General features: G+C 41.3%; 3 protein-coding genes across 3 annotated transcripts in view; 1 reads left to right on the forward strand and 2 right to left on the reverse strand.

Annotated features, from left to right (window-relative positions):
* The window catches only part of cd109 (CD109 molecule), a 29,048-nt gene extending 28,310 nt beyond the window's left edge, over window positions 1–738 (reverse strand). Inside the window, exon 1 of the mRNA XM_061241686.1 lies at window positions 704–738. Coding sequence (XP_061097670.1) covers window positions 704–738 — 35 coding nt within the window. The remainder of the gene's footprint in view (window positions 1–703) is intronic.
* Window positions 453–8,856, reverse strand: crnkl1 (crooked neck pre-mRNA splicing factor 1). The gene is made up of 14 exons (XM_061243634.1): window positions 8,637–8,856; window positions 8,288–8,440; window positions 6,778–6,869; window positions 6,522–6,680; window positions 6,090–6,256; window positions 5,418–5,596; window positions 5,138–5,308; window positions 4,833–5,024; window positions 4,256–4,315; window positions 3,914–3,994; window positions 3,526–3,765; window positions 3,031–3,132; window positions 2,139–2,387; window positions 453–1,430 (listed from the first exon to the last, which is right to left on the reverse strand). The coding sequence occupies exons 1-14, from the start codon at window positions 8,682–8,684 to the stop codon at window positions 906–908; spliced, it is 2,418 nt and encodes an 805-aa protein (XP_061099618.1). The 5' UTR covers window positions 8,685–8,856; the 3' UTR covers window positions 453–905.
* Window positions 8,857–8,897: 41 nt separating this feature from the next.
* Window positions 8,898–13,838, forward strand: part of cfap61 (cilia and flagella associated protein 61) — a 33,348-nt gene continuing 28,407 nt past the window's right edge. The window contains exons 1-8 of the mRNA XM_061243633.1: window positions 8,898–8,949; window positions 9,201–9,351; window positions 9,600–9,750; window positions 9,934–10,010; window positions 10,659–10,726; window positions 11,121–11,241; window positions 11,787–11,919; window positions 13,459–13,656. Coding sequence (XP_061099617.1) covers window positions 9,212–9,351; window positions 9,600–9,750; window positions 9,934–10,010; window positions 10,659–10,726; window positions 11,121–11,241; window positions 11,787–11,919; window positions 13,459–13,656 — 888 coding nt within the window. The 5' untranslated portion in view covers window positions 8,898–8,949; window positions 9,201–9,211. The remainder of the gene's footprint in view (window positions 8,950–9,200; window positions 9,352–9,599; window positions 9,751–9,933; window positions 10,011–10,658; window positions 10,727–11,120; window positions 11,242–11,786; window positions 11,920–13,458; window positions 13,657–13,838) is intronic.

Raw genomic sequence — 13,838 nt, forward strand, 5'->3', positions numbered from 1 at the left:
ATAATCCCAAACATACACGAACGCTCTTTATTCTAAATTATTTTCCAGTTTGTTTTGCCAAGCCTATGACACTTGGTCTTTTTTGTGTTATTTCCCAGCCTCATAACAGCTTGCTTGATGTTCAAGAAAGACTCCAAAAGCCTAGAATCCAGACAAGAAACTGAAAGATTTCTTATACTGCATATGCACTAAGGAAGTGACAGAATACAGCCAACTAATCATAATCAGTAAAGAAGCCAACTGTCCAATCACTTAGCTTTGGTCCCCTAAAATGGTGGGACTATGTATAAAAATGGATGAAATTCCTATATCAGCCAAAATTGCCATAAAAATTAAATTAAAGGTGACCGTGCACTTTAACCTCATATTCATTGTTTCATTGCAAAGTAGAGTGAAAAGAATAGAAACTGTACCACACTCCAAATGCTTACAGAAGGCTATGTATGTGAAACTTGGGGGTGGCAAGTTATTTTTTTATTATTAGAAAGGCCATTGCAAAAGCAATTTACACCAATCCTTGAAAATACTGAAACTTTTTTCTCATGTAAATGTACATTCACAAGATACGGTTGTCATACAAATGCTGTTAACTTGGAAAAAACAAGCTGACATTCAATTTACCTTCCCACTGCTACTTTTACTAGTTCTCAGCCTTTTCTTTCTGAAACAGTTTAAAAGGCAAATTAATACAATACTCATGTACGGTTCCTTGATATCCGAGGAAGCTGAAGGGGACATTACGAAGCAATGACAGGAACCGTAGCAAATTCTCAATGACAAAATGGATTCATTTTTTATTCTTTTGTATAAAAAAAGCAGAAAGAAACCAGAAGTAAACCCGAGTGAAGAATAGAGGCCAAAACAGTCATTTTTTGAGAGAATACATTTTTTCCTGTCATCAGAAATTAGGCCTCATCGTTCTTCTTTTTGCTGTCTTTGTTGCTCTTGGCTTTCTTGGCTTCGTCATCGTTGTCACTGTCACTGTCGCTTCCGCTACCGCTATCGCTGCTGCTGCTCCCGCTGCTGCTCCTGCTGCTGCTCCCGCTGCTGCTGCTGCTGCTTTCATCGTCATCGTCGCGGTCATCGTGCGCCGCCCCCTCGGGGCTTCGCTTCTCCCGGGGTTCACCGTTCCTCTCTCGCCGTGGCGTTCTACCCTCTCCTTCCTCCTCGTCCTCCTCCTCTTCCTCCTCTTCCTCCTTCTCCCTCTGTCTGGCTTCCTCCATCAGCCTCTCCTCCTCCTCCCTCTCCTTCTCTTTGGCTAGTTCCCACTCCCTCTCCCGGGCCAGCTCCTCCTCTTCCTCCTCGTCCACCTCGTCCTGCATCTGCTCTTTCTTCCACATCTTGGCCATGGCCAGCAGCTTGAGGTTGGGCTGGTTGGCCGCGTCCTCCGGGAAGATGTAGTCGTAATACTCTTCCCAGCCAGCGTCCGACTGAGGGAGGAAGAGAAACAACATTATATAAGACCGTGCATCCGATTCCTCCACACAAATACACAGTAAACGTAAACAATCAATGCGAAATAACATAAGATAATGATGAGAACAGGCCATTCAGACCAGCAATGCTTGCCTTTTCCTACCGTTACCTACTTCTTAGTTTGCCCAAAATCTAAACAGCATCAAGCACTGACAAAATGCTTTTGTCAGGAAATAGAACATAAGGTATTACATCAAAAATATACAATAATTGTCTTAAAATGTGTTGCTATATATGTTATGATACTGATAAAAAAATTGACATTCCATTTCCTAGGGTAGCAATCATCTTTCCCAGAGACACATTTTGGATGATCACTCATAACAATTGTTATAAAAAAGCAGCAAGTTGTAGCTCTAAGAAGGGGAGGCCAAGCAGTGGGGAAAAACAGAAAATTTGGGACTTTATCAAGCGAATGTGATGCATCTCAGGTTTGTAAGCCCGCCCCTCTACACTTAGGACCTAATTTACTAAGACCTTTAGTACAGGTAAAACCAATAGCATACCAAGACATTTGTGAAGGTATTTGTTTTGCACCAATCATTGGTCGTGTTGCTAGTTGTGGGCGTTAAACGTTTTGCACACGCTAAACGTAAAAACACGCACAGGTGCTTTTGGCTCCCCCTGCTGACTGAGCGCTCAAACAGCGGGCGTGTTCTCACCCCGTCCTCGGCGGTCAGCTTCCTCCTCTTCTTGACCTTCTCGGGCAGCAGCTTGCTGACGCGGTCCTGCGTGCTGTCATTGCCGAACTCGCGCTCGAAGTCTCGCCAGGACTCCAGCAGCATGAGCCGTTCCTCCTTCTCCTCGCAGCTGCGCATTCCCTTGTTGGCCTCCTCGTAGATCTGCCGGCACCTCCCCAGGCGGCCTCCGCCCTCGATGGACAGCTCGAAGTGCGCGTAGCTGATCCATACCTGCGGGACACGGGCATCGCAGTTAGCTGCGGTTGCCTTGCGGGCCCCTCGTTACGAGCACCAGGTGGTCGAGCTGCACGTTCACGCTCGTTTTTTTGTTCTGACTTGCCTAAATGCCTCCCCATATTTTGATGCAGACTGAAAACACACCTTTTCCAATTATATCTTAGTCCTCCCTTCTGATTTTAAAGTCGCTTTGGATTAAAAGCGTGTGCTAATTGACTAAAATGTCAACCCTAATTTGGCATACCCGCTTCAAACAATTTGCAGCTCAATGAGATCTCGTGCTGCTGAACTCCAGTTCTGATAGGGTTGGAGTGAAAACCTACAGGACATTAGATCCCCAGGAACAGGGTTGGCCAGCCCTGATGTAAGGTAACTTGCAAAGTGAAACAGGTCCATACCAGTAATAGAAATGTTTGGCAACATGAAAACAAGTGGACACAAAACAAAACTACAAAAGATCAAGTTACATAAGTTAACATACAAGAAAGTTATAGAAGTTAACAAGTTCTGTAAGTAAACCAGCAGCAATTGACATACAAACTCGTAACTGCGGACGATGGACATGATTTGTTGACACTTTGTTCCAGTCCTCTACTTTAGCTGTAGGTGGGTGGAGTGTACGTGGTGAAGCTCTTACCTTCACATGCTGCGTGCGCTGAAGCAGCCTCTTGTAAAGCTCTCGTGTGTTTCCGTACTCCTCCTGCTCGATCTCAGAGTCGATGTACGACTTCCACAGCACCTACGGATTAATTTCACGCAGAATAAAACGGTTGAACTCAATGCTGCTATTCAGACCTGGGTCAACTTCACAATTGTTTTGGATTCAAATACTTCTACGCTAGACTGTGCTTGTCTGGTGTATTGGCACGTATGAAATGCCTTCTGGTCCTCTTGGTTGGCTCAGTTGCACCATGCAAGATCAAATGAGCACAGAAAAGTACTTGAATCCAAAACAGTTACGTAATTAATCAAAGGCAGCTTTAATTATAGTATATAAACATGCCCTTATACCATTCACTGCAAAATGGGCAAATGTAACCTTGAAAAACGTAAGATAAAGTATCAATCGTAGTCAAACTCTGGTCTGTGATAGTCGGGCATGGGAAGGACAATTTTAAACGGGAGGCCTCACCTCTGGCATATCCAGGCGGGGCTGTCCAATCGCCAGCTCGAATATGGCTCGCGCCCTGTCCGTATCTCCCAGGATGGTCTCCAGCTCGGCGAATTTGATCCAGGTGGTGCAGTTTTCCGGAGCGAACTCCAGGTACTTCTCGTACAGCTTCCGACAACGGTCAAACTCTCTCAGCTGAAGCTCCAGCTCGATGTAACCCTTGAAAAGCTTGTTCTTTGGGCACTTACCGATAGCTGTACCCTGGATAAAATAAGGAAATATGCCAGAGCTTAGATGCATTATAAAGACATCCAGAGAAAGGTTTTTGCAGGCTAATCATTTTTCTGCCAGGATGAACCGTGTAAATCTACATGATTTATGAATTTCAGGTGATGGTGAAACAACTTACCATACCACGCCTGGCAAACACAAGATTCTTCTGTCGTATTTCAAACTGGCCGTACAACAACCAGATTTTGGCAAATGTGAACTGGGGAGGGGAGAAATATCCTATTAGTACGCAGCAACAATTCAGCAACCCACAAAAAATGTTGTATTCATGCGGGCACACTGGAACATTCACTGGAACTCTGCTTCACCAGGAACACACCAAAAAAAAAAAAAAAAAAAACACACACCAAATAACAGGGAAATAATTACATTTTCCCCAATACTTCTGAGTAGCACCACTAATAAAGTACCACATACTGACCAGGGTAAGTGGACATATAAACACACTGTAATCACATACCTTTTTATGAGGGATGAGCTCAAGACATGCCTGATAGACTTGCCTTGTTCTTTCAGGATCCTGTTATTAAGGAGAACGTAACAATTACAGTTTAAGAAAACAATCATAAGCACTGATTCCAACAATAACCTGAGAAAAAGTTCCACAAATCTAAATTATACTGCCTTGCTCCAACTAACATAGAAAAATTCTGGCACAAGTAAATAGTATAAGATTGAGTAATTCAGAAGGTACGTGGAAATTAGCTTCTTGCATTGATCCTTAAACCTCTTTCCATGCAGTAATTCTCTCAATTTGTTGGTCAGCTAGCTAGCAAGCACTAACACACAGAAATTCTACAGAACAGGTATTTGAACAAGCATTTGATTTTGCTTTGTGGGTCCAGGATGTCAGATTTCAGAAGAATGAGGGATTGTCATTAACTGCAGTTTACCAAATATTTCTATTTTGTCGTTTAACCTTAAATAAACCTCAATAGATGCATATCAATAGATGCTTATAATATTCCCATGCATTAACATTCACTGAAGTTGGTTCTTAGTGCACTGGTAAAACACTAAGGGTCTTCATGGCCTACCTTGACTTCCAGCTCCTCATACAGGGCGTAGTTGATCCAGAGGTAGATGTACCTCCTCCAGTGTCTCTTCTCTTGGATAGGGGGAATATTAGCGATGGCCCTCTCATAAACCTCCCTGACAGTGTCGGGATCTGCATCGCTCTCCACCAGGCGGAGGTAATCAAACCAGGCATCGTAATTGTGGGGATTCGCCTACCAAGGGTGAGATTCAGTCAAAAAAGTTTGAGGTGGAGACGTGTAAAAACGCTGATTCATCTTACACCTGCTGTTCCTCAGAAATTCCTCAGAAGGTACCGTGAGCTCACCTTGACCTCCTCCTCGTACTGAAAGCGCCTCTTGTTGACAATGACGTCTTCTATGCCCCTCCGGTCTCCGAACTTCTTCTCGAAGACGGTGTAGCTCTTGAAGAGCTCCTGTGCCTTCTGCTTGGGAATCCGGTCCAGGGCATATTTGTAGACAACGCGAACGCGCTCGAACTGGAAAGACGAGACCAGGCTAATGATTCACAGTGCAGCTGGGACCAAGGGGTAAGCCAAAAAAATCTGTGCCGGCAGGGAAAAACATGGTGGTTGCAGGACATCTCACCTCTTTTTGTTTCTCTTCAAATCTGGCAAAGGCCACGTAGAGGTTTTCATTGATGTTGTCCTCTCCGAAGAACTCCACCGCTCTCTCAAACACCTTCCTGCTGTGCGCGATGTAGCCGTGCTTTTCCTCAAAGTGAGCGTACTTGATCCAGTTCTTCACCTCAGGGTGGACGATCACAAGTTCACTGGAGTTAAGCACCATAACTGAACGAAACAAAGACTGTGGGGCAATGACATTTGACTTCTAAAGATAAGACAGACATGTCAACAACCAATTTATACCCACCTTTTACCAGAGTTGTAAAATACAGGTTCATAAAGTACATGTCCTTCCCATTATTTTGTTCCACACAATTTCACTAATTAGCACAATTCTTCAGCCAGGAGGAAAAAACTATTAGTAAATTCAACTGACTGAGTTTATGGGTGGAAGAAACGCATGACAGGACCTTTACTTTCTGCCTCCTGGACTCTGCCCTTTACCACCCCCTGTGTTTCAGAGACACAAGCTAGCATTAGAACCCCCTAGAGTTTAAACCGGGACAGCTAACAGTCCCCATAATCCTGCCATTTGGACGGCAGGGGGGTGAGGTTCTAAACCTGCTGCCAACCAGCCTCTGTCACACTAACAACATGGAAAAACAAAACACAGCCGGTTATGGGGTAAGGATATATCGCTCGTAGATGGAGCGTGCCTTCTCCACCTCCTTGTAGCGCAGCTCAAAGTTAATGAAGGAGTGCCAGGCCTGCTCCTCTGGCTCCCACTCCATCCAGCGCTCAAACACCTGCCTGCACCCAGCAACATTGCCCAACATCTCCTCCATGTAGCTGTACTTATACCTGGACAGAGGGAAGGATGCAGGAAAAGTGTGAGACGAGGCAGAAAAGCCTGGACATAATCTCATATAGAGTGGTCACTGTGTGGAATTGCTAGGGACGCCTTAGTCGTAGGAAATTGGCGAACATTGTTTCGCTGAATGGGCTGTTCTCATCCTTATGTTATGTTTTGTAATTGTTGAGCCATGTAGAATACTGACATTGTTCAGTGCAGAACTGGTTAACCTGGGGCTACAGTCAAAATTACACTTAGGGAGTGAATGCTTACCAGAACTGGTTAACCCGGGGCAGGATGGTGATGGCTCTGTCCCAGATGTTCCTGGCATGGTTCACCTGCCGGTTCTTCATCTCCATCTCGGCGTATTTCAGCCAGAGAGCGATGTTCCGGTGGTCCACATCCAGAGCACGCTCGTAGATGGAGCGAGCTCTACATGGACGGAAAACATGAAAATGTGAAATTTAGAAACGCTAGAACGGTAAATGCTTTGCAGGGCTCATTCATAGCTGTTGTCAGAGTGCAGTACCTCTGGACCTCCTTGAGACTCTCCTCCCATTGCGCGTACTTTATCCAGTTGCTGATGACAGTACGGTTCTTCCTGATATTGTCTTCAAATCCCTGTCATGGCACAAAATCAATTGTGTTTGGCAAATTCTCCATTATGAAGAATTTGAATATCTACAAAAATGGAAAATACAAATACTACTTTCTGAGAAGAAAGTTACAAGCACAGTTATTTAGACATTGTTGTTTAAAAACAGAAGAAAGAGGGAGATAGGGAGAGAACAGCTCCACCTCCTGACAGAATAAAAAAATTCTCTCCATGCAGATTCAGATAGGATGAAATCCATAAGTAAAGCCTTGGGGCAGAATTCCCCAAAGATATCCACAGCCCTTTGATCACAGATGAATCTGGATTTAAGGGCACAATTGTTGATGGCCTTAGTCTGTGGGCATTATTTTCTATGAAATAACAACCTGCCACTTTTCCTTTTGAAAGAAAACCTGGTTGTTCTCAAGCATTTGATAATGCAGTGATTCTATTTGTATAATCATTTGAAGTCTGGCACCCCAATAAATTACAGTTTGATATTACACAAGGGACTTGGATCAACATAAATATAAGATGCCCTAACATAGGTATCAAATCTACACTCATTTGCTGGATTCCTACCTCAAATAGGCCACAAGGGCAATAACATCAGTTTCCTGTTTATATTTGTACCACTCCTTTTCCAATTTCACTGCATTAGCGTACTTCTGAATGAATGTTTATATAAATTGTCCAGTGATTACCTTACTAGTACGAAAGGCAGGAACAGTGCACTCCAATTACTATTTTCCTCACCCAAGCACTTTATTAATGTGATTATTTAATCAGCCAATTGTAGCAGTGCGATGCATACAATTAAGGGTCAAAAGCTTCAGTTAATGTTCACATCAACCATCAGAATGGGGGGAAAAAAAGTGACAATGATTGTTGGTGCCAGACAGGTTGGTTGGAGTATCTCATAAACTGCTGATGTCCAGGGATTTTCACACACAACAGTCTCTAGAGTTTGAGTAAAATGGTGCAGAAAGCAAAAAAGCATCCAGTGAGCAGCAGTTCTGCAGGCAATAACGCCTTGTTAACGAGAGAGGTCCAAGGAGAATGGCTGGTAAAAGCTGACAGGAAGGTGACAGTAACGCAAATAAGCACACATTACAACAGTGGTATACAGCAGAACATTAAATAAGTCTAATAAAGTGCTCAATGAGTGTACATTCAATTATATAACAAGAGATCTCCTTGCAACATAGCTGTGCATATATGCCGGAGACAGCCTTACTGGGACATGGAAAGAAATTTAACATGTAGCCTTTGGGTCACAAGACTAGATACTAAGATACAAATTAAGTTAGTCGGCATATTCCTGTAAACTAATTTAGTCGCATCGGGCCAAAACTTACAAATAAAATATGTTAAGTTAAATTCGATCCAGAAAAGAAACCTGACGTAGCAGTTCCTGTAGATTTTTTGACGGTTTATGACTTACTTTCCTCTTCTTTAACTTGTAATCATTCAGCTCTTCTTCATCTGTGATCTTCTGTTTGGGTGGCGGTGGTAGAAGCTCTAGTTCCCTCTCTTTAGCCTCTCTGAGCAACTGCTCGGCTGTGATCTGAACTTCGGCTGGGGCTTTGTTTTTCACCTGAAACAACGTAAAAATACCGTGCTCATCTTAAGTCACATGCAAATATTTAGCTTGGTTAAAATTATCAAACATATCAATGCACTATTGGTCGTAAATGTAACAAAGTTACAAAGCAAAAGCGTTAGCTACAACAACAAATAAAGGAAGGCCTTTTTCATCCGACTTAGCTAACGTTAAACGTTTACTAACTTACCTTTGCCACTTTCGGTATTCTTTGTTTTCCTGCCGCTGTGGAAGCCATGTTTTATGATATTTTCTCCAAATACACTAATGTAGGAAAAAAATCTAAAGATCAATTCAATGAAGTGCAGAAAATACGAAATCAGAAACAACGATGGCGCTCGCCGCCATCACACGCCGCACGTACGTACGTAACCTCTACACCCTGACCTTTCACACGCGTGACATCATGAGCGTTCTGTTTCTATGGTTACGGTAGATTCTATGTTGTTTTCCTGAAGTACTGCAAGTGTTTTGTGCAGGCAGGCATTGATGCTGCATGAAAGGTAAAAAAAAACATAAATTATGTGCGGTTAGCAATCTGTCTTAAAATTATATCTTTTTAAATGACACGAATAAACATGAAATTAATGACAGCTGGACAAAATGAGGTAAGTTAAGTTAGTTGGTCACTCTGCTCAGGCGTGTCGTTGGTTCGAACACACTGTCGATGACAGATAAACTTAAACAAACAAATATCGACAGTATTATGCAAAAGTCGCTCTTTATTTCTTTATCTTCTTTCTAATTCGCTTAGGATAGCTAAATATGAGGACTACTAACTGGGGTGATGAGGTGGAGACAATAACCGTGAGAAGAACGGAGTCGTCTGATGCTCGCGAAATCAATGACCTCATATCACCTGTGACCGAAGAGGTTTTTGGAAGAGTGAATGTCATTTACCTGTTGTAAGTCCAGGAGAGGAATTTATTTTTATAACTTTTAGACATTTTCAATAACTTTAACGTTACTTAGGCGTTGTTTACTTGTTGGCATTCTCTGTAACCACTGTCTAATAATCATGCTATTCATAACGTACATACGTTTGATAATTTTTCTTTACAGCATACAGAAGCCTGTTATATACAGTATATACTGTACAAAATATTATGTAGGCAGAAGGACAGAATTAAGTTGCAGTTGGCTTCTTTTTCAGGGAGAGGGCAAATTTTGCAGTGACTGTGACCAATTCCACAAATGAAATTCTTGCCCATGCTGCTTTCCTTGACTACCCCAGCAGCGACGTGGTCGATCCCGTTGACTGGGCACCATGGTTGCACCAGCATTTCAGTTCTGAAAAATGCACTGTGAGTACTGGTGTCAGGAGAAGACTAACTAAATATCAAAGTGCACTTGATGACATTAGTAAGCACGTCAGTAATGCTAACTAAATCATGTAATTTTGTACTTAGTGTGTGTCTGTATTTGTAAGGATGTCAGTAACGCTAACTACATCATGTCATTTTTTACTTTGTGTGTGTGTGTCTCAGCCCCTGAATACACTCTTCTTGCACCTATTTGTGGCACAGCCAGACTTCTCCCTTGGTAGTGCTAGTGAGATTTTAAGGTAAGGAGACCATAAACTCCCATAAGGGATTGCAGTGTGTGATCATTTTTAGTGATCAATATGCTCCGATATATACTCTGTTTACTTCAGTGTACTGACACAGCAAAGTTTTGCCATACATAGGTTAAGGTTAAGCATTCACTTACAAGCAAAAACCTTGCCCATCACTGTCACTGACTGGTGGTATAACCTAATTAAAAAGAATAACTTTAAATATTGGTATTGTATAAGATTGAGCTGCCTCCTGATGCTTGTTAAAAAGTGGCATTTCTTTTGTATTGTTAACGCCATCAATCATGTCATTTTGTATCCACATGTCTGGCTGCTCTTTTCTGTGAGTTGTTAACCTGAATAAATTTTCATTTGCTTCCAGTCCCTGTGTTTTGATATAATAGCTTGTATCTGTATCATGCTCCTAATTAGCAGTTTGACTTTGCCAAAGCTGTCTCATTCAGTTAAACTGAATGTAAGAATTTTAAATAAAGAATATTATAAGACTATGTATTTATGTGTAAATTTTTTGAACTAATAGAATAGTGCTGTTAAGTAAAATTATTATTGAGTAATTATTGTATTTTGGCCCGGTAATGGTTTCTTGAAAGCAAAAATATAAAAAGCATCTACTAATAGCAGTATGATCCCTTACAGAACAGTCTTCAGTGCCGTCACAGAGCTCCACTATGTCTTTATGGTTATTCCAAACAGCGCCTGCCTGGGTGAGAGACATACATCAAACATCACTATCATGATAACATTTCCTCATATCAGTTACCACTACTGTACTACAATTAATGCAATGAGTGCAATTCCGAGTACTTGATTACAATTGTATTATACATTGCCCAAAGACATACAGTAGAGTACTTTACTGCAGTGGTCCTGGAGATCTGTAGGATGTGCTGTTTTTTTGTTGTTGCTCGGCACTTAATTGATCCATTAAAGCAGTTCATTTCACAGTTAACTCACCTCACCTGGTTTCTTTGGTCTGAATTGGTTACTGATATTAAGGCGAAAACAAAAATCAGCACATCATGTGGCTCTCCAGGACCAGAAGTGAGGACCACTGCTTTATTGTAATAGGGTCCTTCAACCCATGTTTTATGTTTCCAGAGCCAGCTTTGCTGGAGGTTTTTACACCTCTCACGTGCCTCCAGGACTCAGAGTGTCAGTGGTCAGCATTCGTGTGCCACAGACACAGCTACTGCCCCACGCTGCATGTCCGAAGAGCCAGGTCATTCTCACAACCGTCACTCAATTTACAGGGCGTGGCCCTGCTGAAAAATACAGCTCAAGCTAGGTTTTGAAACAGCTGGTAGCTGGTTGACCAGTTAGACCAGCTCTATACTCAACATGGTTTGACCAGCTCAGCCTATGTTTTGAAACAGCTGGTAGTTGGTAGTTCAAGCTGGTCCATGTGCATACCAAGAAGACTTCAGATAATAACCATACATTAGGTTAATTTTGATGTTTTTGAGCTGTTCTATTTTGTTATTTGATCCTGTACACTATACTGACTTTTTTCTTGGCTACTTTTATTGATTCTCCTGATTATGTATATATGCACTTGGTGAATTGCAACTTATAATGTCTGTAATTTGTTATATGTGGTGTGTCTGCAACCATGTTTAATGTGCTTCTGCCTGTCTTGACCAGCGCTCTCTTGTAAAACAGATTTTCAATCTGAATGCAACTTTTTCTTGGTTAAATAAAACATAAAAATAAATGAATAAGGTGGGTGTGTCCTGGATTGTAACCCTCCGCCCTCTTCTGTAACAGGGTGGAAGACCATGATGACCTCACTCAGATATTAACAGAGGAGACCAAGGAGTGCTGTGTGTCCTATGGCCCTTACTTCCTGGCTGAGCTCATTGAAGCCCAGAATGACAATCTCCACGCAGCCGTTTGTGAGGTTAATGCTTTTTTTATTAATTTCTTCTTTTTCCCCGACAAAATACGTACAGCCGTAATCCACCCCAGATGGATTAACAAAAGTACAAATGGATAAATACACCTTAAACCATAAAGAACAATTCATAATGTAGTCTACCTGCACAATAAGAAGGGGATGTCTTCAGAAATAAAAGCAGAAATGCAGCATACCAACCTTATTCTTTATACTGATCTTTCTCAAACTTGATAATGAAAATGGAAAGAATTAGAAATTATGTTTGGGGAAACAGTCACAAAATTCCCTACAGTATATTTATGATATAGAACGGTCTGATGGCAGTATAAATCCAATGTTGCTGTGTTCTCTAAATGCAAATTACACTGGGTAATTGGGTTATCTATGTTGTTCTAACTGTGGACAGTCTTGCTGTATATTCAGACTTAAAATCTTATGTCTTTTATTTTTTCACTTGTCAAGCGAACATTAACATAAAACAAGATAGCTAACATTTTATAATTGAGACAAAATAACTACGCATTGTGTATGCTATTCGATCTTTCTATTTTACAGTATGTTATGTTATTTTTTTCTTTTATTTATGTTTATGAATTGTTTATGAATATCACTGAATATTGCACTGAGCTACATTTCAGCCCTATTTTAGCACATAGGTTAGCATTCATGTAAACCATGAAATCTTATTTCATCTGCAAATTAGAGGGCCATAAGGCATATAGAAAAGCTCTCACACAAAATGCAAATTCCAATTTAATAATAGCTCAGCAGATGTTTCCATCTAGTTACATTACATTATTTATTGCTTAATACACGCCTTCACCTGGGGTGACTTACTACAAAGCCTTGCTTTTTACATATCAGTGTTATACAGCATGATATCTTTACTGAAACAATTCATGTTAAGAACTTTGCTCAGGGCTACATCGACAATGGCCCACCTGCAATGTGTTCCTTTTGACATTTTGGCTCCTGACACACTGCACTCTGCGTAACTAGAGAGATGACAGATCTCTGTTCCTCTTTCTGGAAGTATAGCCAACATGTTTTTTAATGTCCATATGGCAGATGAGCTCTGACTCTGTGCCAAAACTCACCCACACACTGAACATACTGCCAGCTGGGTCATGTTTTTTTTCATAAACGTCATTTTGGACAGAAGACTCACGGAAAGAGCCATTATTGCTTTGTCAATAGTAGTCATAAAATTTTGTTTTTATTTTTTTATTTTTTTGGATTTTAAATATTGGCAGTTAGTGATTTTTTTAATTACTTTTTTATTATGGAACAAAAGTTCTCAAATAAAATTCTCCCTCCCCATATTGCCAGTTAATGATGCTGTGCTGTCAGCAAATAACTATTAGGTGGATACTACTATAGTAAAATTAGCTAGATAAACAGACACATTTATTGTTGTTAGAATGCTGATCATTAAAAATTTGAATTCGTATGCTGTCTAGTTCTATTGCTGAAAATTTTCCATTTCGAATTTTTGATATCAAATTCATGTGTGTGTTTGCGCATTCATGTGTGTCCACACAGAACGAAGGTGCAGCAGCAGGGTTCATGAGCGTGAGCGGCGATGTCAATTTGAAGCTACTGAACGAGTGCTTTGAGCTTGGACCTTTCAATGGCCTCTACAAGACAAGCCAAGCTCTCCCGTCTAAGCCTGGGCCCGAGACGGAAGAATCAGAGGATGCTGAAGAGTCGTTCACCGGTCCTGAGGAACAAGAGGGAGAGGTAGCAATTTACTGTACATGAAAGTCGTAACAGTGGAATGGTAGCAGTGGAATGGTAGCAGCTTACAGTAAACAAAGGTCGTAACAGTAGAATGGTAGCAGTTTACATGAAGTTCATAACAGTGGATTGGTAGCATTTTACATGAATATCAGTGGAAATGTTGCATTTGACACAAATATCGT

Source organism: Conger conger, chromosome 5 (assembly GCF_963514075.1).
Source record: "Conger conger chromosome 5, fConCon1.1, whole genome shotgun sequence".
Taxonomy (NCBI): Eukaryota; Metazoa; Chordata; class Actinopteri; order Anguilliformes; family Congridae; genus Conger; species Conger conger.

Excerpts from the sequence above, each read along its gene's own strand:
- crnkl1 (XM_061243634.1), bottom strand. The coding sequence starts at position 8,684 with ATGGCTTCCACAGCGGCAGGAAAACAAAGAATACCGAAAGTGGCAAAG. Across the intron at positions 6,681-6,777 it reads AGTCTCAAGGAGGTCCAGAG|AGCTCGCTCCATCTACGAGC; the intron begins GTACTGCACTCT and ends CCGTCCATGTAG. Across the intron at positions 5,025-5,137 it reads AGTACGAGGAGGAGGTCAAG|GCGAATCCCCACAATTACGA; the intron begins GTGAGCTCACGG and ends CACCCTTGGTAG.